General features: G+C 40.5%; 1 protein-coding gene across 1 annotated transcript; it reads right to left on the bottom strand.

The window, feature by feature from the left end:
* Nucleotides 1-9,904: 9,904 nt before the first annotated feature.
* Nucleotides 9,905-20,024, bottom strand: trim8b (tripartite motif containing 8b). The gene is made up of 6 exons (XM_079845959.1): nt 18,201-20,024; nt 13,882-13,977; nt 13,323-13,556; nt 12,300-12,331; nt 12,075-12,190; nt 9,905-11,946 (listed from the first exon to the last, which is right to left on the bottom strand). The coding sequence occupies exons 1-6, from the start codon at nt 18,771-18,773 to the stop codon at nt 11,303-11,305; spliced, it is 1,695 nt and encodes a 564-aa protein (XP_079702085.1). The 5' UTR covers nt 18,774-20,024; the 3' UTR covers nt 9,905-11,302.
* Between the last annotated feature and the right edge of the window lie 2,843 nt (nt 20,025-22,867).

Below are 22,867 nucleotides of genomic sequence, written 5' to 3' on the forward strand. Positions count from 1 at the left end.
AAGGGTCTATAGAAATATGTATATGTACTAGCCTGACAAGCCAGACCCACATCTAGATGTTGGGTCTGGAAACTCACCATTGACAGGGCTCAATCCGAGGGGCGGGATAAACGGTTGTCTTTCAAATTCCCTCTGCACGCAACTGGATAGCGCCATGAGCGCCACAACCAACCAGAGCAAAGAAGAAGGTGAAGCCGAGCTAACGTTAGTTGATAGACTTTCATCGTATCCGTTAGGCAAAACTTTTAACATATCTTCTTTTCTTAAGAATGACTTCAGTGCCGTTCTTTGTTCTTTTCTCAAAGAAAAGCTTAACTCCAAGTCTTCCAGAGTAGCGGCCAAAGAAGATTCAAAAGACCACTGTTTGCCAGCTTCTTTGTTTACGAGTAGCACGCAGAACCTCCGCAACTCTGCCGTGACGCTCCGTCATTATGTTAAGCCCGCCCACCGACTCTACACACGCTGCTTGGCCTGACCAGAGTTTGGTTTTTCTAGCTCTCAGGTCTACCGAGAGTTACTAGACTACACTCGCGGCAAAATACATTTTCTGCCGCTAGGGTGTTTAGATTTCTATGCAATATATGTACAGGTTTCCAGCCTGAGCTGCAGGGCGAAATCAAATCGCTGGCAGATCGGGCTGGGTTTATTGTTTATTGTGGGTTTTTTTGGTTAAATGCTGGAAATAAGGTACGTGGTTAACACAAGCTCAAGATATTGTCACCTTTTATTTTACGTTGCGGCGAAATAAAGCTTATGAAACGAAACACTGCAGCGAATAAAACTACTTTAAAGATAATGATTTTGCAAGTATTGCTATTATAACTCCAACTTTCAAGGAAAATGTTTTTAAATAAAGACTGAAAGAGTTGTCAGAATCTTAATGATGGTGACGTCATGGTGCAGTTTTGTTTAGCTTTTTATTTCTGCTGATGGCATTTAGGCATCAAAATTCATAAAAGTAGTGTTCATTTGGGAAGATTATCATGATGAACTAAACGTGTAAGAATCAATAACTTTTGTTAGTCACAGAACTTATTTTCTGCAATAATCCAAAAGCCAGTGGTAAAATCCTATTGGGGTTTTGTTGAGGTAACTACAGGGTGATGCAAAAATACATCATTCCTGAAGCACTCCGTTGCATGTTAAACATCAGATATGTTCTGATCGGCTGTAACTGCTTCACGCCGCACATTGTTTTCACATTCCACGTAGACGGGAGAAATGCATATCGCTAGAAACTTGTTGAATCGTGTCTAGTTAGGACACTGCGGAAAAGCTCCCATAAAACCTGTTGGGTCACACGCAATGCCAACAATTTTGTCTAGCATATGTCTGGGACATGTGTAGCTTTCTCAAGTATTCATTATACAGACCATGTGTCTTTAACCCGCACAACATGTGAACGTGTTTGAGCTCACTTTTTCTTTCGCTTAGTTTTCTGGCTAGTTCACCCCCTTTAGCATCACTGAGGCTGTCAAACAGACAGAGGGAGAGGAATGATGAAAGAGATGCGGGGGGAGGAGAGGCAGGAGAGAGAAAGAAATAAAAGCAACACCAGGAGAGACACACAGGTGTCTGTGTCAGATCATTGGGCCCAGTGAGGGTTGGCAGAGGAGAGGAGGGGGGGAGAGAGGCTGGTGTTAAATTACAGTGGGCCTGTGTGGAGGGATGATCTGGGTCACAGGGTTCCCAGCATCTCCACTGACACACACAAGGGAGTGGAGCTCATCACCACCATCCTGCTGTTCATTCTTTCGGTAGACAGAAATACAGGAGAAAAGAGATGAAACAGCCCTGGCACACTGGTACCATATGAATCGAGCTCGCTCATTAAGCCCAGGCATAATTTATGTGCCATAAATATATTTTAAAAACATCTACAGTGACATAAGTGACAAATTAAATGGAGAATTGCAATGCAGTCACTAATAGGCTAAAATGCATGTAGCTCAACGTATAAAAATGTCCGATCTCTTTTGGAAATCTGTAAAATAGCGCAACCCCTCCAATGTGCTGAAAATAACTGTCTGTTCAAATCAAACAACAGTCACATTTATTACCTTCTGAGAGGGAAAACAGCCTCTGTAAGCAGCAGCCAGGACATTAATCCAGCCAGGGTCACAGACAAAAAGCAGAGATCTATTAAGTATTAATGACAGGCTGAGCATCGCCAAATCCCTTCTTCCCAAAAGTAAAATGAGGCAAAAACAACTGGCATTCTTCTATTTTCAACTAAAGCTTTAAAACACTAGTGTAAATTGAGTCTTAAGTCAATGTGAAATCAAAATTGACTATTACATTCATGGTTTTTAGCATGATTCATCTTTTCATAATCTTTCATCAAAATGTAATAACTTCCTCCACCTTTGAAACGTCTTTCCTTGGCCCTGTACCAAATGCGGCTCTCAGCCCTGTGGTCCTCCTTCGAGTCCACACATATTTGACGCAATGTTGCACAGACTATTTGGTGAAGCTCTCATATTGTACAGGCAAAAAATTGAAAGGATGGGATGTAGGGATGTCAAAGTTAATGTGTAACCTATGCTTAAAATGATAATGCAATACTGTGTGTTTAACATAGTGTTTTAACATTCACATGACTGGTCAAAAATCATGAGATTAATTGCAATTATCTTTATATTGACAACACTATTTAAAAAAAAAGAAGAAAGAATTTACATATGGGTTTGTGAATTTTTTCAAAGAAATGTAAATGTTTTCATAATAATATTTAGTTGTTATTGTTAGCTAAAACTTAAAACTATTAAACATAATTGAAATTAAATAAAGCTGAAATAAAAATAAAATATAAAAAATTAGATGACCAAATTAATCCTCAAGAAAAAAAAAAGTGAAAATTAAAATTGGGTTGTGGAGCCCTCATATTGTACAGGCAAAGAATAAATAAATGAATTTTTAGTATTTTTTACTAGGGATGTCAAAATGTGTAACTTACTTAAAATAATAATGCAATACTGTGTAAGTTTACAAAGTGTTTTAACATTAAAGGGTTAGTTCACCCAAAAATGAAAATAATGTAATTTATAACTCACCCTCATGCCGTTCCACACCCGTAAGATCTTCGGAACACAAATGAAGATATTTTTGTTGAAATCTGAAGGCTCAGTGAGGCCTGCATAGGCATCTATGTAATTTACTCTCTCAAGATCCAAAAAAACATATTTAAATCAGTCCATGTGAGTACAGTGGTTCAATATTAATATTATAAAGCAACGAGAATATTTGTCGTGCGCCAAAAAAAACTAAATAACGACTTAAATAGTGATAACCGATTTTCAAAACACTGCTGCATGAAGCTTCGGAGCGGAAACGAATCAGTGAGTCGATTCAGCGGTACGGAGCGCCAAAGTCACGTCATTTCAGCGGTTTGGCGGTTTGAAACGCGATCCATCCGAAGCTTCATGAAGCAGTGTTTTGAAATCGGTTATCACTATATAAGTCGTTATTTAGTTTTTTGGGCTCCCGAAAAACATCATCATCGCTTTATAATATTAATATTGAACCACTGTTCTCACATGGACTGATTTAAATATGTTTTTAGTACATTAATGGATCTTGAGGGACGGCAGTGGCTCAGTGGTTCATGTAGGTTGTCTACAAACCGGAAGGTTGGTGGTTCGATCCCCGGTTCCACCTGACCGAGTGTCGAGGTGTCCATGAGCAAGACACCTAACCCCAGCTGCTCCCGACGAGCTGGATGGCGCCTTGCATGGCTGACACCGCCGTCGGTGTATGAATGAATGAGTGTGTGAATGGGTGAATGTGAGGCAAAATGTAAAGCGCTTTGGATGGCCGTAGGTCTGTTAAAAGCGCTATATAAATGCAGTCCATTTACCATTTTGAGAGTGTAAATTAGATTAATGCCTATGCAGGCCTCACTGAGCCTTCGGATTTCAACAAAAATATCTTCATTCGTGTTCCGAAGATGAACGGAGGTCTTAAGGGTGTGGGACGGCATGAGAGTGAGTAATAAATTACATTATTTTCATTTTTGGGTGAACTAACCCTTTATGACTGGTCAAAAATCATGAAATTATAATTGCAATTATCTAGTGACAACACTATTTCGAAAAAACAAATGTGCATAGGCCTATGGGTTTGTGAATTTTTTTTATGAAAACTAAATGTTTTCATTACTTAAAACTATTACAAATCATTTTCATTACTTGAAATAAAGCTGAAATAAAAATAAAATATAAAAAATTAGATGACAAACTTAATCCTAAATTTACAATTGGCAACCAGTGGAAATAAAATAAGTTGAAGTACTAAGGTTACTAATGACTAAGACAAACTAAATGTTTACTAAAACTGAAATAAAAATAAATGAAAGATAAATAGAAATATATATAAAAAAAACGTTTAAAAGATGACAAAGCACATATAATGATTATAATTTAGTACAATTACATTATAAAAGTTATTTTGGAAACAATTATTACATTTTTTGTCTACACAAACGCGCACACATATACAATATATATATATAATTTAGTCTGGAAATAAGTTACATTATGGAAATAAAATGGATTTTGAATGCTGGGTTCATAAACCAGTCAAAATGGTGTTTCATCTTCCATTCCTTGCGGCTGTTGGCCCCCTCCCTGCTGTAATGTGCAGCGTTTTAACATTGCAGTATCATCACTGCACATTTATGACAAACCAAAAGCATCTCTTTGATTAATGTCATTACCACTTCTATTAAATCATGTCTTAAATCATTAGCTTCAATGGCTTAGACATCTGTCCTGGAGCTAGCAAATCACCAGTTAAGACATCTGGCAAACTCACTTTCATCAGATCCGCTGTCACGTCTGTGAGACATCAGAGCGGCTTTCTCAGCCTCTCTTGTCATGACGACCATCTCCCCCGTCATTCTTCCAGACTCAGATCAACACATTCCCAGCATAAGTGGGCAGACGGCAGACGCGGTGGCATGACAAGTTTGATCGTTCAAAAGGAAGCAACCGGCTTTTTTTTTTTTTCTGGAGACAAAAATTGCCTCATTGACATATACAGATTCATTCATATGGAGAAACACCCTGAGGTCATAAAAATCTCTTTTGCTAATGCCCTTGCACACACACACATACACCCTGCAAGCAACTCACCACAGGGGCTGTAGGCAAATAATTTCATGGTGCCAGCAGAGACAGATTCCTCTGAAATATGACCAAAGGCATTTCAACAAGATATGACACACACTCCCTCCTTCAGTGCCGACGAAGGCTGAAAAAGGGCACACGATGAAGAGGACTGTCTTTAGGGCAGGCATCAGCAAAAAAAAAAAAAAAGCACACGCTGGAGGCCAGGGTCCACGCGTAAACCTGAGCTCAGCTGGACTTTCGGGAAAACAACCTGTGCCTGCACTCTGAGACGCAGTTAAAATAGCCCAATGCACAAATATATTCTGGGCTTTGTGGGTAAAGTTTCCTCCGTAAAATAGTTTCAAGATTGTTTCTCTCTCGTAAGCACAGCTAAGGGAGCTTACAAGAACACAGAGAGCCAACACACACACAAAACCACAGTGGCAGTGGACTACTGAGGTATTTTGGACTATGAAAACCGGTTTAGAGAGAAAAGAGGGTATTATTGCCTAAGAGCAAAACTTTCCATTAATCTAATAGACATTCAGCTTCCTCTGAGACCTGCTAATAGAAGGTCTGGTTACAATAAGCCTCAAAAGCAGCTACTGAATATAAAACCATGAAAACCATATGAGAACTCGTACCAAAAGAGCGCAATGCAGTCGCTGGTGGCATTAAAACGGTTTGCGAGATATTTTAGTGCCACGCTCCGGAATAAAAGCTGTAGTCTATGATTAATCACTGCTACAAACACTAAAGGGCCGTTCTTCACACCAAGGATGATAACTATAAAGATAATTATAAAGTTTTAATATTCATTCCAATTCTATGAACTCCTCACCACAGCTATAATTATGACCACACAGAAGAACGATATTGTTGGAATCACTGACGAATGATGAATCCACCCATAAGCATTTAAAGTGCCAGAGGTCATAACTGCAGCTCCTGGTTATCAAAACAGGACTTTATTGCGTGTTGTTATGGAAGCGAATATAGTTATCGGTAATATAGTGAACCTTAAGATACCTATAACTACAAAGTGCTAAATCATTATAAGTCTACACCACAGCCATTACCAGACAGAGGAGGGATATCCTTGGAATTTTTTTTAACAATAAAAACACTCATAGCCAATCAGAATCCATCCAATCTAGCATTTAAAGTGGCGGAAAACATAACTGCAGCACACACTTAATAAACAGAATGTTATCGTTTGTTGTGTGAATGCTAATATAGTTACCATTCTTGGTGTGAATGGGCCTTTAAGAAGAACATATAGCTACTCTAGTACTAACTTTAACTATACATAGGATTTAACGGAGCTTTCAGTCACATTGACTACATAAAAAGGAGGGTTTTTTTTAACGATAGCTTACGATACAAGCTACTAAAAGTTTGGTCAAGCTAAACATTTGACAAATAGCTACACTACAAGCTAGGCTACTAAAGAAAAGAAGCTAACTACACTCCCTGTTGAAAAAACATGGCAGCTGGTCCGGGCTGGTCCTTAGCTGATCATAAGTTGGTCAAGTGCTGGTCCTAAGAAAGCTCCAGCTCAGGACCAACTTAAACCAGCTCAAACCAGCGACCATGCTTCAAAACATACCTAACCAGCATATGCTGTTTTTTTCAACAGCTTAAACATATCATTTGCTAAAATCAGAACTAGCCTAAATAACATTCTACTCTTAATATTTCTTCCATATAAAAAGTATGGTAAGCGTAGTACGCAGTTTCAAACACAGTTTCTTTCAGCCTACATTAACAAATATTAGCCATTTAGACTACCTTTACATACCACTAACCGATTAGCCTGCTATCTTAGTATGCTTCCTATGTAAACATAGGTGCGTCCCAAATGATGTATTTATGCACTGTTCAGTGCCATTTTGTATAGTGCAAGTAGTATGTTCACAGTGAAAATTCAAAATGGATGATGCAGTTAATTAACCAAAAAAGAAAACCGAAGAGTGGAATGTTGGACACTTCATGTGAATTTATGGTCGCAGCTTTAATTTCATAGCAGAGGGGCTTTCTGACTGCAATGCTGGATGACATCCGGATAACTTAAACCACACACACTAGATGTTAGAGCACATATTGTGTGGTTTAAGTCTATAGTGTAGAGTATGTAATTTGGCACACAACTATAGGCTACTGCTTATAAGCCTGTTATCTTAGCTAGCTACAACTGCTACAATAATCTTATTTTGATCATCTTCTACACAGCTATTTTTTGGATAAATGTATTTCCTTACTGGACAAATATTTTGAAAACAGTCGTACTACTGTCATGCAATAAGAAAAAGCTAAATTAGAATAATAGGGTTACTTTTTGCTAATTACTCCCACAAACTGACGAAATGTCATGATTGTCGTGACACACACGACTCGTATGCTATCGCATTTAACACTCAGGCATTGGCCTTTATTTCACCTTGCATTAGATTGAGAAGTTCTGCATCTGTGTGACAGCTTTGGTCTTTGCTAGTAGCAAGCACAGTCATCTAGTCTTTTCCAATGAGGAAATTGGCCATACAGAGACTGTTTTTGTGCAGTGCGCTGATAAATTGTGCAGCCTTCAGAGAAGCCAGATGTTTTCTTATTCCTTTTTTTTTTGATTGTCTATTCTGTGCTTCAGCCTACAAATATATCTGCCTTTCTTTTTTGTTTGCCTTGTGATGCACTAAAAATGCTGAGCTGCTATTTAGAGTCAGGCATCTGACATTCTTTCAAGAAAGAAAACCAGAGGAGGGGGAGACGAAACCCTGCTCACTCTCGGGTTATACAAACATCACCGAAGACTCATTCTTGTAGATACACACATACGCAGAGCACCTTGTTCCACATGTAGCCACATTTGAGCGGCAGGCATCCAATTTAGATAACTCGCGTTAGTCACACAGATCATTAATAAATCTTTGGTTGCACACATGCACAAAAAAACAACAACCTGAAGAACAGACCTTCATTTTTGTCAGTTGCAACATATACATTAATTATTTCCATTGGCTTAGTAGAAACAGCAAATGTCAGCATATGTAGATCACACCCATGTTTTTCACTACTTTCGTCCAATTTTTCACACGCGACAGTAAATGCACTTACAGGCGGCTGTGTCTATATTAAGCTAACGCTTGTGATTCTGCATACAACCTCACATTTAGCATTCAAAGCAGTAGCAAAATAGGAGAAAAAATACATTTAAAAAGGCTCTTATGGAAGTGCTTTAGTCATATCAAGACTGAGTGGGCCTGTCAGTTGAGAGATGAAAACAATGAGAATCTAACCACCGTTGACCTAAATTTCATGTCTCAAAATCAGTAAACTGAGGCAAAGGGCATTTTGACTGCTCATTTGCATTTTTTCGCTTTCGTTTTGTTTGATTGGTTTTAGATTTAACCCCCTAGATCTTATTTACCACAACCTCTGTGCATTGAAAATTAAAAACAAAAAAGAAAACATATAGTGCATGTTTCTCAAATTCATTTGCATCTGCACAACATTTCTTAAAGGGATAGTTCACCCAAAATGACAATTGTCATCATTTACTCACCCTCAAGTTGTTCAAAACCTGTATGAATTACTTTGTTCTGCTGAACACAAAAGATGATATTTGGAAGAATGTGTTCAGCAGAACAAAGAAATTCATACAGGTTTGGAACAACTTGAGGGTGAGTAAATGATGACAGAATTTTCATTTTTGGGTAAACTACGCCTTTAAAGGGTTAGTTCACCCAAAAATGAAAATTGTCATTAATTACTCACCCTCATGTCGTTGGACACCCGTAAGACCTCCGTTCATATTCGGAACACAAATGAAGATATTTTAGTTGAAAGCTGATGGCTGAGAAAGGCTTCACACAGGCCTCCATTGGCATTCAGTACATTGACACTTCCAAGATCCATGAAAGGCACTTAAAACGTCGTTACAAAGTCTATCTCACCACAGTGGCTCTACAATAATCATACAATGCGACGACAATAGTTTTTGTGCGCAAAAAAAAATCAAAATAACACCTTTATCCAACTTGTTCTTGTCTTCCGTGTGCGCCTCCACGACGCATGCGCGAGAATATGACGTAGCGCCGGTGTTCGGGAATCGATTAAATACACACTTAAGCTCCATTTTGAGCACTACGCCGAGACCTAAAGCACGATCAATGTAGAATCCAACAGCTTAGACACACGCGTCTTCCTCTGCTCGTAAACAAATCGCTTCTGGGTCATATGTCCGAACGCCGGATCTGCGTCATATTCGCGCGCATGCGTCGTGGAGGCGCACACGGAAGTCGAGAACAAGTTGGATAAAGGTGTTATTTTGATTTTTTTTTGCGCACAAAAACTATTGTCGTCGCATTGTATGATTATTGTAGAGCCACTGTGGTGAGATAGACTTTGTAACGACGTTTTAAGTGCCTTTCATGGATCTTGGAAGTGTCAATGTACTGAATGCCAATGGAGGCCTGTGTGAAGCCTTTCTCAGCCATCAGCTTTCAACTAAAATATCTTCATTTGTGTTCCGAATATGAACGGAGGTCTTACGGGTGTCCAACGACATGAGGGTGAGTAATTAATGACAGAATTTTCATTTTTGGGTGAACTAACCCTTTAAGTCTTGTCTAGGCTAAAAGTGTTCATGTGTATGATTTGACACAGACAAAAATGAAGTGTTAAATGTAAGTGTTACCATAGTGATGTTTGCAGTATGGTCTATTTTAAGTCTGAATGAAAAACTTGAGATTACGATGCATGACACAGCCTAAAAACAAAATATGGAAAAAAGAATTTCTTAAACTTGAAATTAGCATTTATTTGAACAAGGTTCTTTCCAAATTACAAGTGTCTTTTTCATTTCACAAAATATTTACAACAGAAAATCCCTCCATTTTATCCCAAGTATTCAGTTAGTTTCGTAACGTTCATTGGTCAATGTTTATTTTACTTAAGTAGTTCTAAAAAATCAAAGGAAAATAAAATGTAAAAAATAAAACAAACCAAAAACTTCATTTCCTGTTTCAAAAGTCATTTTTTAACTGCTAGAATTTTTATTCTTTTTCTACGAGTGCTCATAAATTCTTTTCCACATGCACTCAGTAACAAACAGGAAGCCAGAGGCTCTGTTGCTTGGAGCCGGAAATGGCATGAAACACAAGGAAGAACAATTACAGCATTGACAGTAAATGCAGAGGCATCAAGTGCACCATGACCCTCTGAACACAGGCCATTTCGTCTTCGGCAGACACGCGCTAAAGCCACCGTTGAGTCAGATATAATGAGAGGCCACTGGTAAACGAAAGAATGTGAAACCGATGCATCCTGCGTTTAACATACAGGATGTAAAGGGGAGCGTTTCTGTGGCTTTGAAGGGCGTGAGAGAGCGAGAGAAAGACAGCGCCGTCTGGATGGGGACCAGACTGAAGGTTGAGGGTGGAGGCGCGTTCTCGGTTAGCCTAAGGAGAGGACTGCGAACCAGGGTGAAGGGCATTTCCATTAAAAGCTGCATTCAGTTGGGAAGGTCAAGCCAAATGAACAATGGCGGCGATGACAATGCTGTGCTGTTTCAGTTTCCGGGTCTGTTAAAAACCGAGTTAACATGTGCTTGTGCTATTTGTGATGAATAAAAAGACCACAGACTCCAATTTAAACTATATGAAAGCTGAAATATGGAAGGCTGGGAAAACTATACAGAGTTTTTGCACATGGGTGTTCTAACAAACGACAACCATGTGAAGTTAATAAAAAAACTTCATGGGCTACAATTCTCTCAACAGTAAATTGCCCTAAGTTTCAATAAGAGCTGACTTAATGGTTTTACTGCTGACTTCCATCGTTTTGCCCGATGAGTCAACGGTAATTGTGAAAATTTGGATCTTACAAAGAAAGTGCAACATTATTGATGATTCAACAAACGACAGCGTCCTCGCAAACAGTGAGTGTTAGTTTTAGAAGAGCAACTTGCGTTCATGGTTCATAATCGCAACACCATTAGTGCCTAAATAATGTGCAAAGCTATGCTTGACTTTGTGATATTAACTTTCTTTTTCATTGCTCTCGGACATCAGCAGTTCATTCTAAATGATTGATAAGATCTGCGTACAAAAATGCCCCACATGCATCTCTTTAAGACATCTCTCAGCGGAAAAAGACGCCCCCCAACTGGTGACTGGCAGCAGTCACTGGAGCAGGGGTTAACTGGTGACGTAATGCTTGGTGGAAGACTGGCCGTAGAGGCTGTAGAAGTCAGTGTGCCTGTGCGACTGAGAGGCGTCGATCCAGTCACGCATGGACAGGCTCTGGAGAGACTGGGACATGGCCGGGGCCGAGGGCAGAGGGGCGTGGGAGTACTCCTGCGAGCTCACCGGCCAGGGGAAGGAGCTGGAGCGAGGGTAGGGTGGATGTCCACGGTGGTTGGACACGGAGGGCACCCCTGAGCAGTAACAGTTATCGACTGTGCACATCAGGATCTTTCGCGCACCATACTGGGGCAGCTGGGAGGCGCTGCCATTTGGGTAATGAGAGTGCGGGAATACCGAGGCCGAGTGCGGTAGGGGTTGAGAGCCGGAAGCTGAGCTGCTGCTTCCTACGTGCTGGGTGGAGCCACACGGCCCTAGAGCTTGCTGGGAGGACTGACCTTCGCCTGGGGCAGAGCCCTGAGTGAGACTCAGGCACGGCTGCTTGGCAGCCGCAGGGCCTGATGAGGTGGAAGAGTCCATGAAGCTAGCGCCCGCTCGGCTGCTCCCGCTACCTTCGGGGAACGCCACAGAGTGCCTGCGCTTCTCGCACAGATACGCCGGAATACTCTGGAAAAAGTTTGCGGGAGCACTGAACGGAGCTGAAAATGAGATTCAAGCATTAAAAAATTATTATGAAAATGGTTAATTATTTAAAAAAAAAAGAGCATACAACATCAGAAGGTTTTATATAGTTAACACTTGAATATGTGCATTTTTTCTTAAATACCTTCTAGCATCTTGCAGAGGTTCTTCTCTCTTTTAGAGATTTCAGACAGAAAGAGTTTGGAGTTGAGGCTGCCCACTTTGTACGGTGACAATGTGATGCCCACATACGACTGAGACCTAGAGTCCAAAACCACGCAAGTTAATGTTTACACAATAGCAGGACAGGAACGATGACTAATGAAACGTATAATAATGATTCATGTACGAAAACTCTGCAGTGACTCACCTGTCCATTAGTATTTTCACAGATTTTGTGTTCTAAAAAGAAAAAAAGAAATCATATATTAGTGTATAAAATTGTGTATCAGTATAAATAAATAAATGCTAGGGAGAAAAACAAAGTAACTATGTTAATGTCAAAGAACGAACAAGCCTGGAATGTATTTTTGCATTGTTTCCCATCTCCAATCTCATTTTCACTATTGATTAATAAACTTAAGAGTTACAAGACAAGATCCAAAATATTAATATTATATTATGGTGCCAGTAGTTTCTGTTTTTATTTACACTTAGTGTTAAAAGAAAAAAAATTATCTATGGAAGTATATGTATAGTGCTTTATAAAAATATTGATAAATAAAAGATATAGACAGCAAGCTGGCCCAACCCATCAGTGTTGTGTGTGGGTTTTTGCACAACAAAGTTGTTGTGTGGGTTTTGGCACTCAAAATAAAGCCAAAAAAATTCCCATAACTGATTTTTTGCCAGTCAACTGACTTTAAGAAGCTAAAATAAGACTGCAGTGAATACAAGCGATTCAAGGACAAGATGATAAGAGATGCATGTGAAACGTCTGAACAGCAAAAAAACAACAACGTATTGGAGTGTTTTCCCTTGATAAAATGGCCAAATCTATATTTCTTGAATTTTCACTATAGAAATAGTAATAATGCTAATTTGTTCACCCTCATGCAAAACATTTGAATAACAAATAGCTTAATCCGATTTTAAAAGTATCACTTTATACTTCCTGGTTTCCAGAGAGGTGAACTATGCATCTAGCACATGAAAAATGGATGCCTATTCTGCAAGGGGCTAAAAATAATAATTTCCTGGCATCTTTGTATACTACTGCACGGTTATAGTTTGCTATAAATCTGAGTTCACCAATAGCAGCCTGGCAGAAGAAAAACTCTTCATCATCCTCCCCATGGTAAAAGGCAAAGGCACTTTAAAACACGGCTAAATGTCACCATTTATAACAAACACAGGCATGTAGTATTGACAACAGCAATAAAAGTCAGGTCACCTTCATAAACCCGATTTCCTCTGCCTTATCGAAAACCATCTGAATGGAGCTGAGCAGTTTCTTTGCCTCCTGCTGTTTCTGGTGAAGCTGCAGGGCCTGCGCCGAGTTCTCCTGGCAGAACTTGGAATGGGCCTTATCCAGAACCTCCAGGGTCTTCCCCAGATCTTCCTCCAGGAGCTGCTGCATTTTCTGATACTGCAGCTGCACCTCCTCCTTCAGGTGCTGCACTTTGTCCTGAGGTTCCACAGATCAGCACAAAACCATACATTATTATGCAAGTCCTGTGGTGTCTTAACAATGGGGGTTATGCAGAGCCTGCATCTGATGTGGATGATTAGGAAGAGCCACTGAGGAACTGGATTTGTTATGGTACAAGAACCAGGCATAACCTTTATCACAAACCTGTACGAATGTACTAATGTGGTCATTAATCACAGTAATAGGAAGAGTGTCCTGTATTAAAAAGCTAAGCGTTTAGTTCCAAAGCAATGGATACAGTTGTTCTGCTAATAATAATAATAAGATTTAGCTCATAAATGTTTGAGCATGTCACACTTACCTCCATGAGACATTTGTCAGATTCTAATTTGTAGAGTTGCTCTTCTATGTCCTGAACACGGTCCTCGATCCGATCCTGCTGTTTAATCAGCATTTGCTGAAAAACAAAAAGAAATGATTAGGTCAATGAAAGAAACTATTTTGGGGGGTTAAATTTGACTAAATCAGAATATCTGGCAATGATAACCGTACTGTAATCAGTTATAAAAATAGAAATAATTACATTAAAAAAACAAATAAAAGAGTGAAATAATCATATTTTCCACCCAAACCAACCGAAAGTGCTCATAGTTTAATGAATATTGTCAGTGAAGACCATGTTTGTGATGAAATAACATTAAAAAAAACTTGAGAGCAGAACATGCACTGCATATGCAATGCAATTTGAATTAAATTATGCAAAAACTGTAAACATATTATTGTATATTACTTTACATAAAACGCTAGCCAAGAAATGACCCAAGCCAATTTTCTCTCTCACTTTAAAAATGTAATTTCCACCACCATCATCATTTGTTACGAAAAACATTGCATGACCTGAGGTGGAGTGGAAATGACACTTTGGTGAAATGGCTTTCAGAACAAAACAAAAAAAAACACATTCTCTCGTGTGCATGTGTCACAAAGAATCGCAAAATACTGTAATGGCATGTTTTTAAGGAAACATGAAATGTGCATTTAATAAATCACAATATTAACAATGCTGCTGAATTATACATGAGCAGAAAAATTCATGAATATTCAATATTTAGCTCAGTCCAAAGATCACATATAAATGACAATGAGTAGAATGCAAGCTATATGCAGAATATTCATTAAAGAAGACAAGACACAAGAGCCATGTGTCTACATTACAAATGCTGGAATATAAATTCCGTTTGATCTATAACCTAAGAATTCTTCATAGTAGAAAGTCTTGTTTTATTGCTAGACAATGACAAATCTAGAATTTATTTAAAACTAGCACATTCTTTCTAAAATCTTTTTTTTAAAACAAACTACATGAAGAATATGAGAATGTGGCACGGAGACAAAAAGATCGGTTCTGTTGTGATGGCACAAATGTAACTTTGCTAACTTCCTGTTTCTTTCTTTTCAATGAATGCAATTGTCAAGGCCCCGCAGAGAAGGACTGGTGGCTGAAGAGGAATTTCAATTATTTTCCTTTCATATTCAATGGCAAACAAAGGGGGAAAACACAATCAACAAACGACTTGCGACGCCTGACAGAAGTTCAGTGGTACCTAAGGAACAAACCAAATTAGTTTTAATTAAACAAACGCCGCGTGCGAGAGGCAGTCACCAAAAAGAAGGTGGGGGTGCTGTCATGGCAACAAAGCTCTTTTTTTCATATCTGTATATTCAGAGGGGAATATGAGGGAGGGAAAAGGAGGAGGAGAAGGAAAGACAGCATAGGAGAGCAAAGAGAAAGAACGAAGGCTCATTTCACACCGTCTTTCCCCATTTTGTCTTTGTCTGCGTCCAAGGCAGAGACAAATCGTGTTGACCCTGTGAGTGTGTATTTTGGAGCAAAGCTCCGTAATGAATGCAGGCTAGCTCACAGATAAAACTGCTTCCTGTAGAAAGAGGACAAACCTCAACCACATCAAGCCACTTATGCTCAAAAGCTTACAGGCGAAAAACAGGGCTTGCGCTGCCAAAGTTGACTGAGGGCATGTCTAATTCAGTAGTGTGACGTCAAATTTTAATAACCTCACTTGTGGGATGGAAGCTTAAGCCAAACAGGTATTCTTCGTAGAAGCGAAGAAGTCAATTTTGGTATTTTCCTTCGTACTTGAGAGTAATACTCTTATATAATTCTGATTCATCTCAGCTACAAAGAGTAAAAAACAAAGGGAATCAATGTCAGTCTTCAGAATGCAGCAGTACAGGACAAACGCAAGACCCAGAGAGGGATGCGCTGCAAACTAATGATCTTCAATCACACCGTCTGACAGACGCTTATAACAGCTGACTGTACCCTCTGTGCCAAATGAACTACATCAATCACTGCCGATGATACGCACAGCCAAACCTTTTCCTTTCAACAGATTTTATTTGTTGAGCACATGACAAATTGGATCCACAATCACATGGTACTGGGTAAACGGACTTGTTTTTGAGCATCTCGCTTGTGCATCAACCGATTTTCTTGTGGCGCAAATCCATTACCAAGATTTGGATCCAAGGAATTGGATTGGGCTGTGAATCAGACTCATACAGACTATAATAACCTCTCTACATGACCAAAAACACCACATATTTACAGCGTATATAAAGTTTCACAGTAATGGTACTTTATTAACAGCCATATGGAGCCATTTTTACCCTAAACAGCCATTTAATCCAGTATTTTAAAGGGCTAGTTCACCAAAAAATAAGATGCGGCCATCATATTTATGTACCTTCATGTCCTGTATGAAAACAAGTATGACTTTCTTTCTTTTGTGGAATCACATCCCTAACCCTAAAGGCCTGTACCTATTGGGACGAATATCGCGCGCTTATCGCCAGCGTTTTTCGAGACGTTTTTTGGCGCGTCTTGAGTGTTTACACCCAAACGATTTTCACTGGCGATGCGCCGAGTGAACGTGCAAATTCAGTAAATGGCGCTCCCGGTACACAAAGTGGTGCTGTGGCACTTTACGCTTCTGTTTGCCGTTTTTTTGCGTCGGTGTGCACACTCACATTGGCGCCCTCTGTTTAGTCACGGGGCATTAAACGCGCACGAAAATCGTCCCGGTGTGAACAGGCCTTAACAAAAAAAAAAATGGTATGCGTTTTTGTCCATACAATGAAAGTCAATGGGGTCCCATGTTGTTTAGGACTCTGTTGACTTTCATTAAACAAAAAGGTTTTTCTAAAGATCTTATTTTTGTTCTGCAGAAGAAAGAAATGACAGGAGGGTGACTAAATGACAACAATTTTAATTTTGGATGAACTACCCCTTTAATCTGAAATACAGGGAATTTGGCGACACAATGGCCAACAACATACGATTGATTTCGGAAAATGCAAGTTCACCATCTACTCCTTTACAGATTGAATTGGTGTTTATCTACATCAACAATCAGGACCAGAAGAAAGGTCAAGAAGCAGAAAACCGCATGGAGACAGAGAATGTCTTTGAAGCTCTAGGATCTAAGACCATGGCCTAATTGTAGTGACTGATGAGCTCGGGCTGCCGGCAGAAGCCTGGAGGGTGGAACCTAATACCTCATGGCAGCGGTGCTGGCTTGCCATCCAGGACGGACCTCTCTCAAGGGGGAATGGGGGTAGGGTGCTCAAAATCACTGTCATTTCAAACCAGCGTCTCTTCCGCCAAGGTCAGTGTGAACGAGGCAATAGCAACCTTGCCCTGAGCTACAGCCCCAGACAGAGCCATTTTGCCTTGTAGCAGATGAACATGGAAAGACAAACGGTGTCCATCAAAGGCAGTAAACGTACGATTCGCAAACACAGGCTACGTGCGAAAAAGAACCCTGGAAATCCCTAAACATCCCAAACAGGCATGGTTTCAGTTTCAAATAGCCTGGGCTGCACGGCAACAAGGGTTCATTTTGTAGATTGATTGGTCATTGCTAGCATGTCCTGTCAGAGAGATGCCTGAGATAACCGATGGCTGTTGATTTATATAATCAACATAAATGGAAATTATGCTGACAGCAAGCACATGAATCAAATTAGAGGCACGCGAGAACTGCTTGGCTTCTTGTAAACATAAAGCTACTGTTAAGGGAAAAAGCATAATGTGGAACTCCCAGCCACATCCAGTACTAACTAAAGAGGTTTTAAACATTAGGAGCAAATATAATATTCAAAGCAGTTTAATTTTATGTATTTTATTTGGTTTTCGGTTCATGAATTGCCTATAAAAACATCACAAATGTCTTCTAGAGCATTGTGCTTTGCTGATTATTTAAAACAAGAAAATCCAGGTTGTTTTGTTGCCGTGTGCCTTGAAAATGCAAGGGGTTGTTAAGAGTAAATTAAATCCAAATCTGGCCTTTTCCCTCATCTGTGCCACAGAAAATAAGACTCATCATTAAACTCTCCAGTCGCAGTCCTCCCCCTCCCCAAAACGCCACGCAAGGATGCACCTGTGCTGGGAAGATAAGCCCAGAGGAGAGCTTCGGTATTGTTTGCAGCTCTACCCAATTGTTTATCATTCAAATGGGAAAAAAAAGGGGGGAAGGGGACAGAATAGTTAGCAACTACATTGATAAACCTCACCATCTCATCCGCCAATTCCAGAAGTGAACAAAAACCTTTAGCTGGAAGTAAAAAAGCATAGCATGTGAAGAAGTAGCGGCCACTTACTCTGATATCGTTACGTCTGACTTCTATATCGCACACCGCATGGCCGTGGTTGGTAGCACATCTGGAGAAGCAGCAGTACTGGCAGACGGCCACATGCTCGGTTTCACAATGATACAGTCGGTACTCGTCATGCTGTGGACAGCTCCAGGCCCGCACGTCCTCAGCATCCACCAGCAAGTGTCCAGCGTTGGAAGAAGGTTGTTGGAGATGGGTCTGTACGTGGGAATGGCAGCAGGGCGCATTGCACCTGAGGCAAACCTTCTGGGCTTGAAGAGGAGGACCACGCCGGCACAGAATGCAGTGCAAGACTGCTGGCGTCTTCTCAACGTTCAACGCGTTAAACTTCTCCACTATGTTGGACAGCTTGTGGTTCTTCTCCAGAGCTGGTTTTTGGCTGTACGCATGGTTGCATTCGGGACAGCGAACCATTCCTGCATCTTTAGACCAGGCCTCATTGATACACATGCGGCAGAAGTTGTGTTTACAAGGGAGCTGAACTGGCTCCGAGAACACATTCAGACAAATTGGGCATATGAGCTCTTCTTCAAGACAGTTCTTCCAGTTCTCAGCCATCTTTAATGCTCACAAGTCAAGGTAAAAAAAACTGCATAAAATGGGTGATACCTGAAATGGGTGGAGTGGGAACCACAAGGACCTTGTTTTATCCCACAAACCTCAACTTTGTGCCAATGAGAGTGTGAATACTCCAGGAGAGAATACTTTCAGCTCAATGTAACATCATTACACCACCCACTTCTTCATTCGTTCGTGTCAACGTAGGCGTCTGGAGAATTTCGTGTTGCCACAGCACTAAAGTGGACTTTTCTATCTTGTGACTTTAAATGCCAACACACTAGTTCGTCTTCTATATGTGTGGCTGATTCCTGCGCCCACTAGTTATCTATTACGACTATGAATAATCCAGTCCGTTGACGACCCGTTTGACAGCTTCTCGTTTACTAGGTAAAGACACGTTGATAGGCCGTTTTTCGAGAACAGCCTCGAGCAGGAGACTAATACAGCTTTTTGAAAGTAAATTATAATTCTCCCGACAAGGCTTTTGTTGTTTATTTCCTGCTGCTATTCTGACATAGCATCACACCGACATGGATTTTATTCCCAAAGAGGATTATAATGGTTCCGCTAGATCTCCATACAGACGTGCGTTACACTTTACATTTAAAATGTTCATATCGCATATCCACGTAGCGTGTTTTATAGTTGAATTTCATAGAAAATAACGATCTTAACCAGACCAATCGGTTAATTCTTACACATATGTGTAGACTACGCGCATACTAGACTTCCCCCTCATTATAACAAAGGAACATACACTGTAACCAAGTCTAGAGAAAACTGGACTGCCAAGTGCCTTCACTTTGATCTCTTCAGGCGAGAAAAATAAAGTCTTATTCCGATTCACCTCCAAAAATAAACAGATCTTAAAGCGAAACGGAGTGGTTCTCTCTACTGGAGTCTGTCATCTGCCATCTTGCGTCCCTCTTTAAAAATGAAAAAGAAAACGTCTCTGTTTGGCCCCCATCAAGCCTCTCTCGCTTTAGTGCTTAAAAGAAATCAAAAGTGGATTACGGGCGTGTGTTTCTTCGCTGGATCCGAATCCTATCGTGGCCGATTCCTGAGAACGTGCATCCATGGGTCGCTCCTCAAAACGGGCCGATCTCACCATGGTATTATTTATGGTTTTTTCCCTCTTCTCTCGTCCAGGCTTTGATGAGGGTTGGAATGCAAGGACAGAAAAGAGAGTTTCAATACACACAGAGCTTCACACTCGCTCCTCCTCTTCCAACGACCACTCCGCCAATCACGTGACTCATCGCTGCTTTGACATGCAAAAAGGAGGTGCTTCGAGCAACTAGGCGGGGCTTTGTTTAAAAGGGCAACTACGTCGGGGAATAACGCGAGATTAGTGGGGAATATTGAGCCCAGTGAATCGAATCTTTTGAATCCATTCACTAAAAAGAATCATTCACGTGCAGTATCTACAATTCTACATACCATTTTAGTTTTTTTTATTTATTAATATACCGTTTTATAATCATTTGTATGGGCTCTATTAGTTTTGTTAAATAATCTTAAAGGGTATCACCCAAAAATTTTATTTAGCCCATGATTTACTCACCCTCAAGTCACCTTTATTAACTGTATGGATCACTATTATAATGCATAGATGTACTTTTATGGACTTCAAAACAGAAACAGCCATTCACGTGTATTCGTCTGGAAGAAGAAAGTCATATACACCTATGATGGCTTTATAGGATGAGTAGGCCTAAATCATGGGGTAATTTTCATTTTTGGTGAACTATCCCTTTAATTTATTATTTATTTATTGACATCTGCATGCTGTCACTAGTTCATGGAGACTTCAGTGAAGAGAGTGTCGTAACGAATCCTTCAAAATATTTGTTCAAAAACGATTCGTTCACGAACAAAAACATCCCTAGCTCTGTTTTGAGTGATGTAAAATAGTTTTATAGGTACACAAGTATGAACCCACCCTTATTAAAGGGTGAAAATTCTGTCAAGAATGTTTGTAACAAAGCAGATAGAGCAACCATTGACTATAGTATTTTTTCCCTACTATGGTAGTCAATGGTTGCTTGGTTACAAACGTTCTTCAAAATATCTTCTTTTGTGTTCAGCAGAACAAAGAAACTCATTCAGGTTTGGAACAACTTGAGGTTGATTAAATGATGACTGCAGTTGGTTATTATTGCTTTAATTAGCCTCCCAGTCCCAGATAACATATGGCCCCAGGTCATTGTTGTGATATTTATCAGAAAACCTGTCTGTCTGTAAATCATTTTGCAAATTTGAGTTTCCTGACATCGAGACGGATGATTTTATTTTTGAGAGACCTTCATTAACACAGAAAATATGGACATTTTCAACCCGGCTTTACATTCCCATTACATTGACTGAATAGGTTTCGGCTCCCTCAGTTGTTGCCCTTTTAAGAGGAGCTTCGTCATAACCAAAAACATGATCAGTTCAGGGAATGGGTGAGAGGGGGAATGACGGGGATTTCTTACTCGAGCTGTAATGACATGAAGTTGTTAAATTCGCTGACATAATCCAGTCCTTCCCACATAGGAAACTATTCAAACATCCGACAGGTGACGTACACAGTATAAAGGAAAAAATGTCACATACAGAATCGTGTTTTTGAGAGGAAGAGCACTTACTCGTACTGTACATGTTATCATGTGATTAACATAATCACAATTTGCAATTAATTATGCTATATATCAGTCTTTCTAGACAAAGGGACAAAAAGCTGAAATCTCTCGAGGCTTCTTTTCTGTATGCTGTGTTCTCATGGGAACCAATTATACAAAAGTAATTTGAAACCAAAGCCATGTGTGCCCTATTTTGGTGGATCGTTCTGTTATTTATATAAGCTTCACACACCAGGTGTAACCACATTGGTTTTGCTATTATAATGTACACCGATCAGGCATACCATTATGACTAATATTGTGTTGGTCCCCCTTTTGCTGCCAAAACAGCCCTGACCCGTTGAGGCATGGACTCCACTAGACCCCTGAAGGTGTGCTGTCTGGCACCAAGATGTTAGCAGCAGATCCTTTAAGTCCTGTAAGTTGTGAGGTGGGGCCTCCATGGATCAGACTTGTTTGTCCAGCACATCCCACAGATGCTTGATTGGATTCGATTGAGATCTGGGGAATTTGGAGGCCAAGTCAACACCTCAAACTCGTGCTCCTCAAACCATTCCTGAACCATTTTTGCTTTGTGGCAGGGCGCATTATCCTACTGAAAGAGGCCACAACCACCAGGGAATACCGTTTCCATGAAAGGGTGTACATGGTCTGCAACAATGCTTAGGTGCGGGAGGTATGTGTCAAAAATAACATCTACATGGATGGCAAGACCTAAGGTTTTGTGCATCCTGGTGCCATGTTTCCCCAGGTAAACAACACACACGCACCCGGCCATCCACGTGATGTAAAAGAAAACGTGATTCATCAGACCAGGCCCCCTTCTTCCATTGCTCCGTGGTCCAGTTCTGATGCTCACGTGCTCACTGTTGGTGCTTTTGGCGGTGGACAGGGGTCAGCATGTGCACCCTGACTGGTCTACATGTGTATTCTGACACCTTTCTATCTGAACCAGCTTTAACTTCTTGAGCAATTTGATCGCACCACACGGGCCAGCCTTCACTCCCCACATGCATCAATGAGCCTTGGCCGCCCATGACCCTGTCGCCGGTTCACCACTGTTCCTTCCTTGGACCACTTTTGATAGATACTGACCACTGCAGACCGGGAACACCCCACAAGAGCTGCAGTTTTGGAGATGCTCTGACCCAGTCGTCTAGCCATCACAATTTGGCCCTTGTCAAACTTACTCAAATCCTTACGCTTGCCCATTTTTCACATCAACTTTTAACACATCAACTTTGAAGGCAAAGGCTTCCTCGTTTCTTCGCTCCTACGTCCTCAAGCCCATGACCCGGAAACCAATCGAATTCCGCCATCTTGAAGGACATCTCAATTCTCTCATTTCACCGCGAGGAACGAGTAGCGAGTAAGCTTCCTGAGGAGACATGAGCGAGGACACACAGGTGTATCCTTCCCTCGCATCCTAAAGGAGTGGAGATAAGACGCGAGGAAAGGAAGCGAGGA

This window comes from Gobio gobio (genome assembly GCF_949357685.1).
Source record: "Gobio gobio genome assembly, chromosome: 20".
NCBI lineage: Eukaryota > Metazoa > Chordata > Actinopteri > Cypriniformes > Gobionidae > Gobio > Gobio gobio.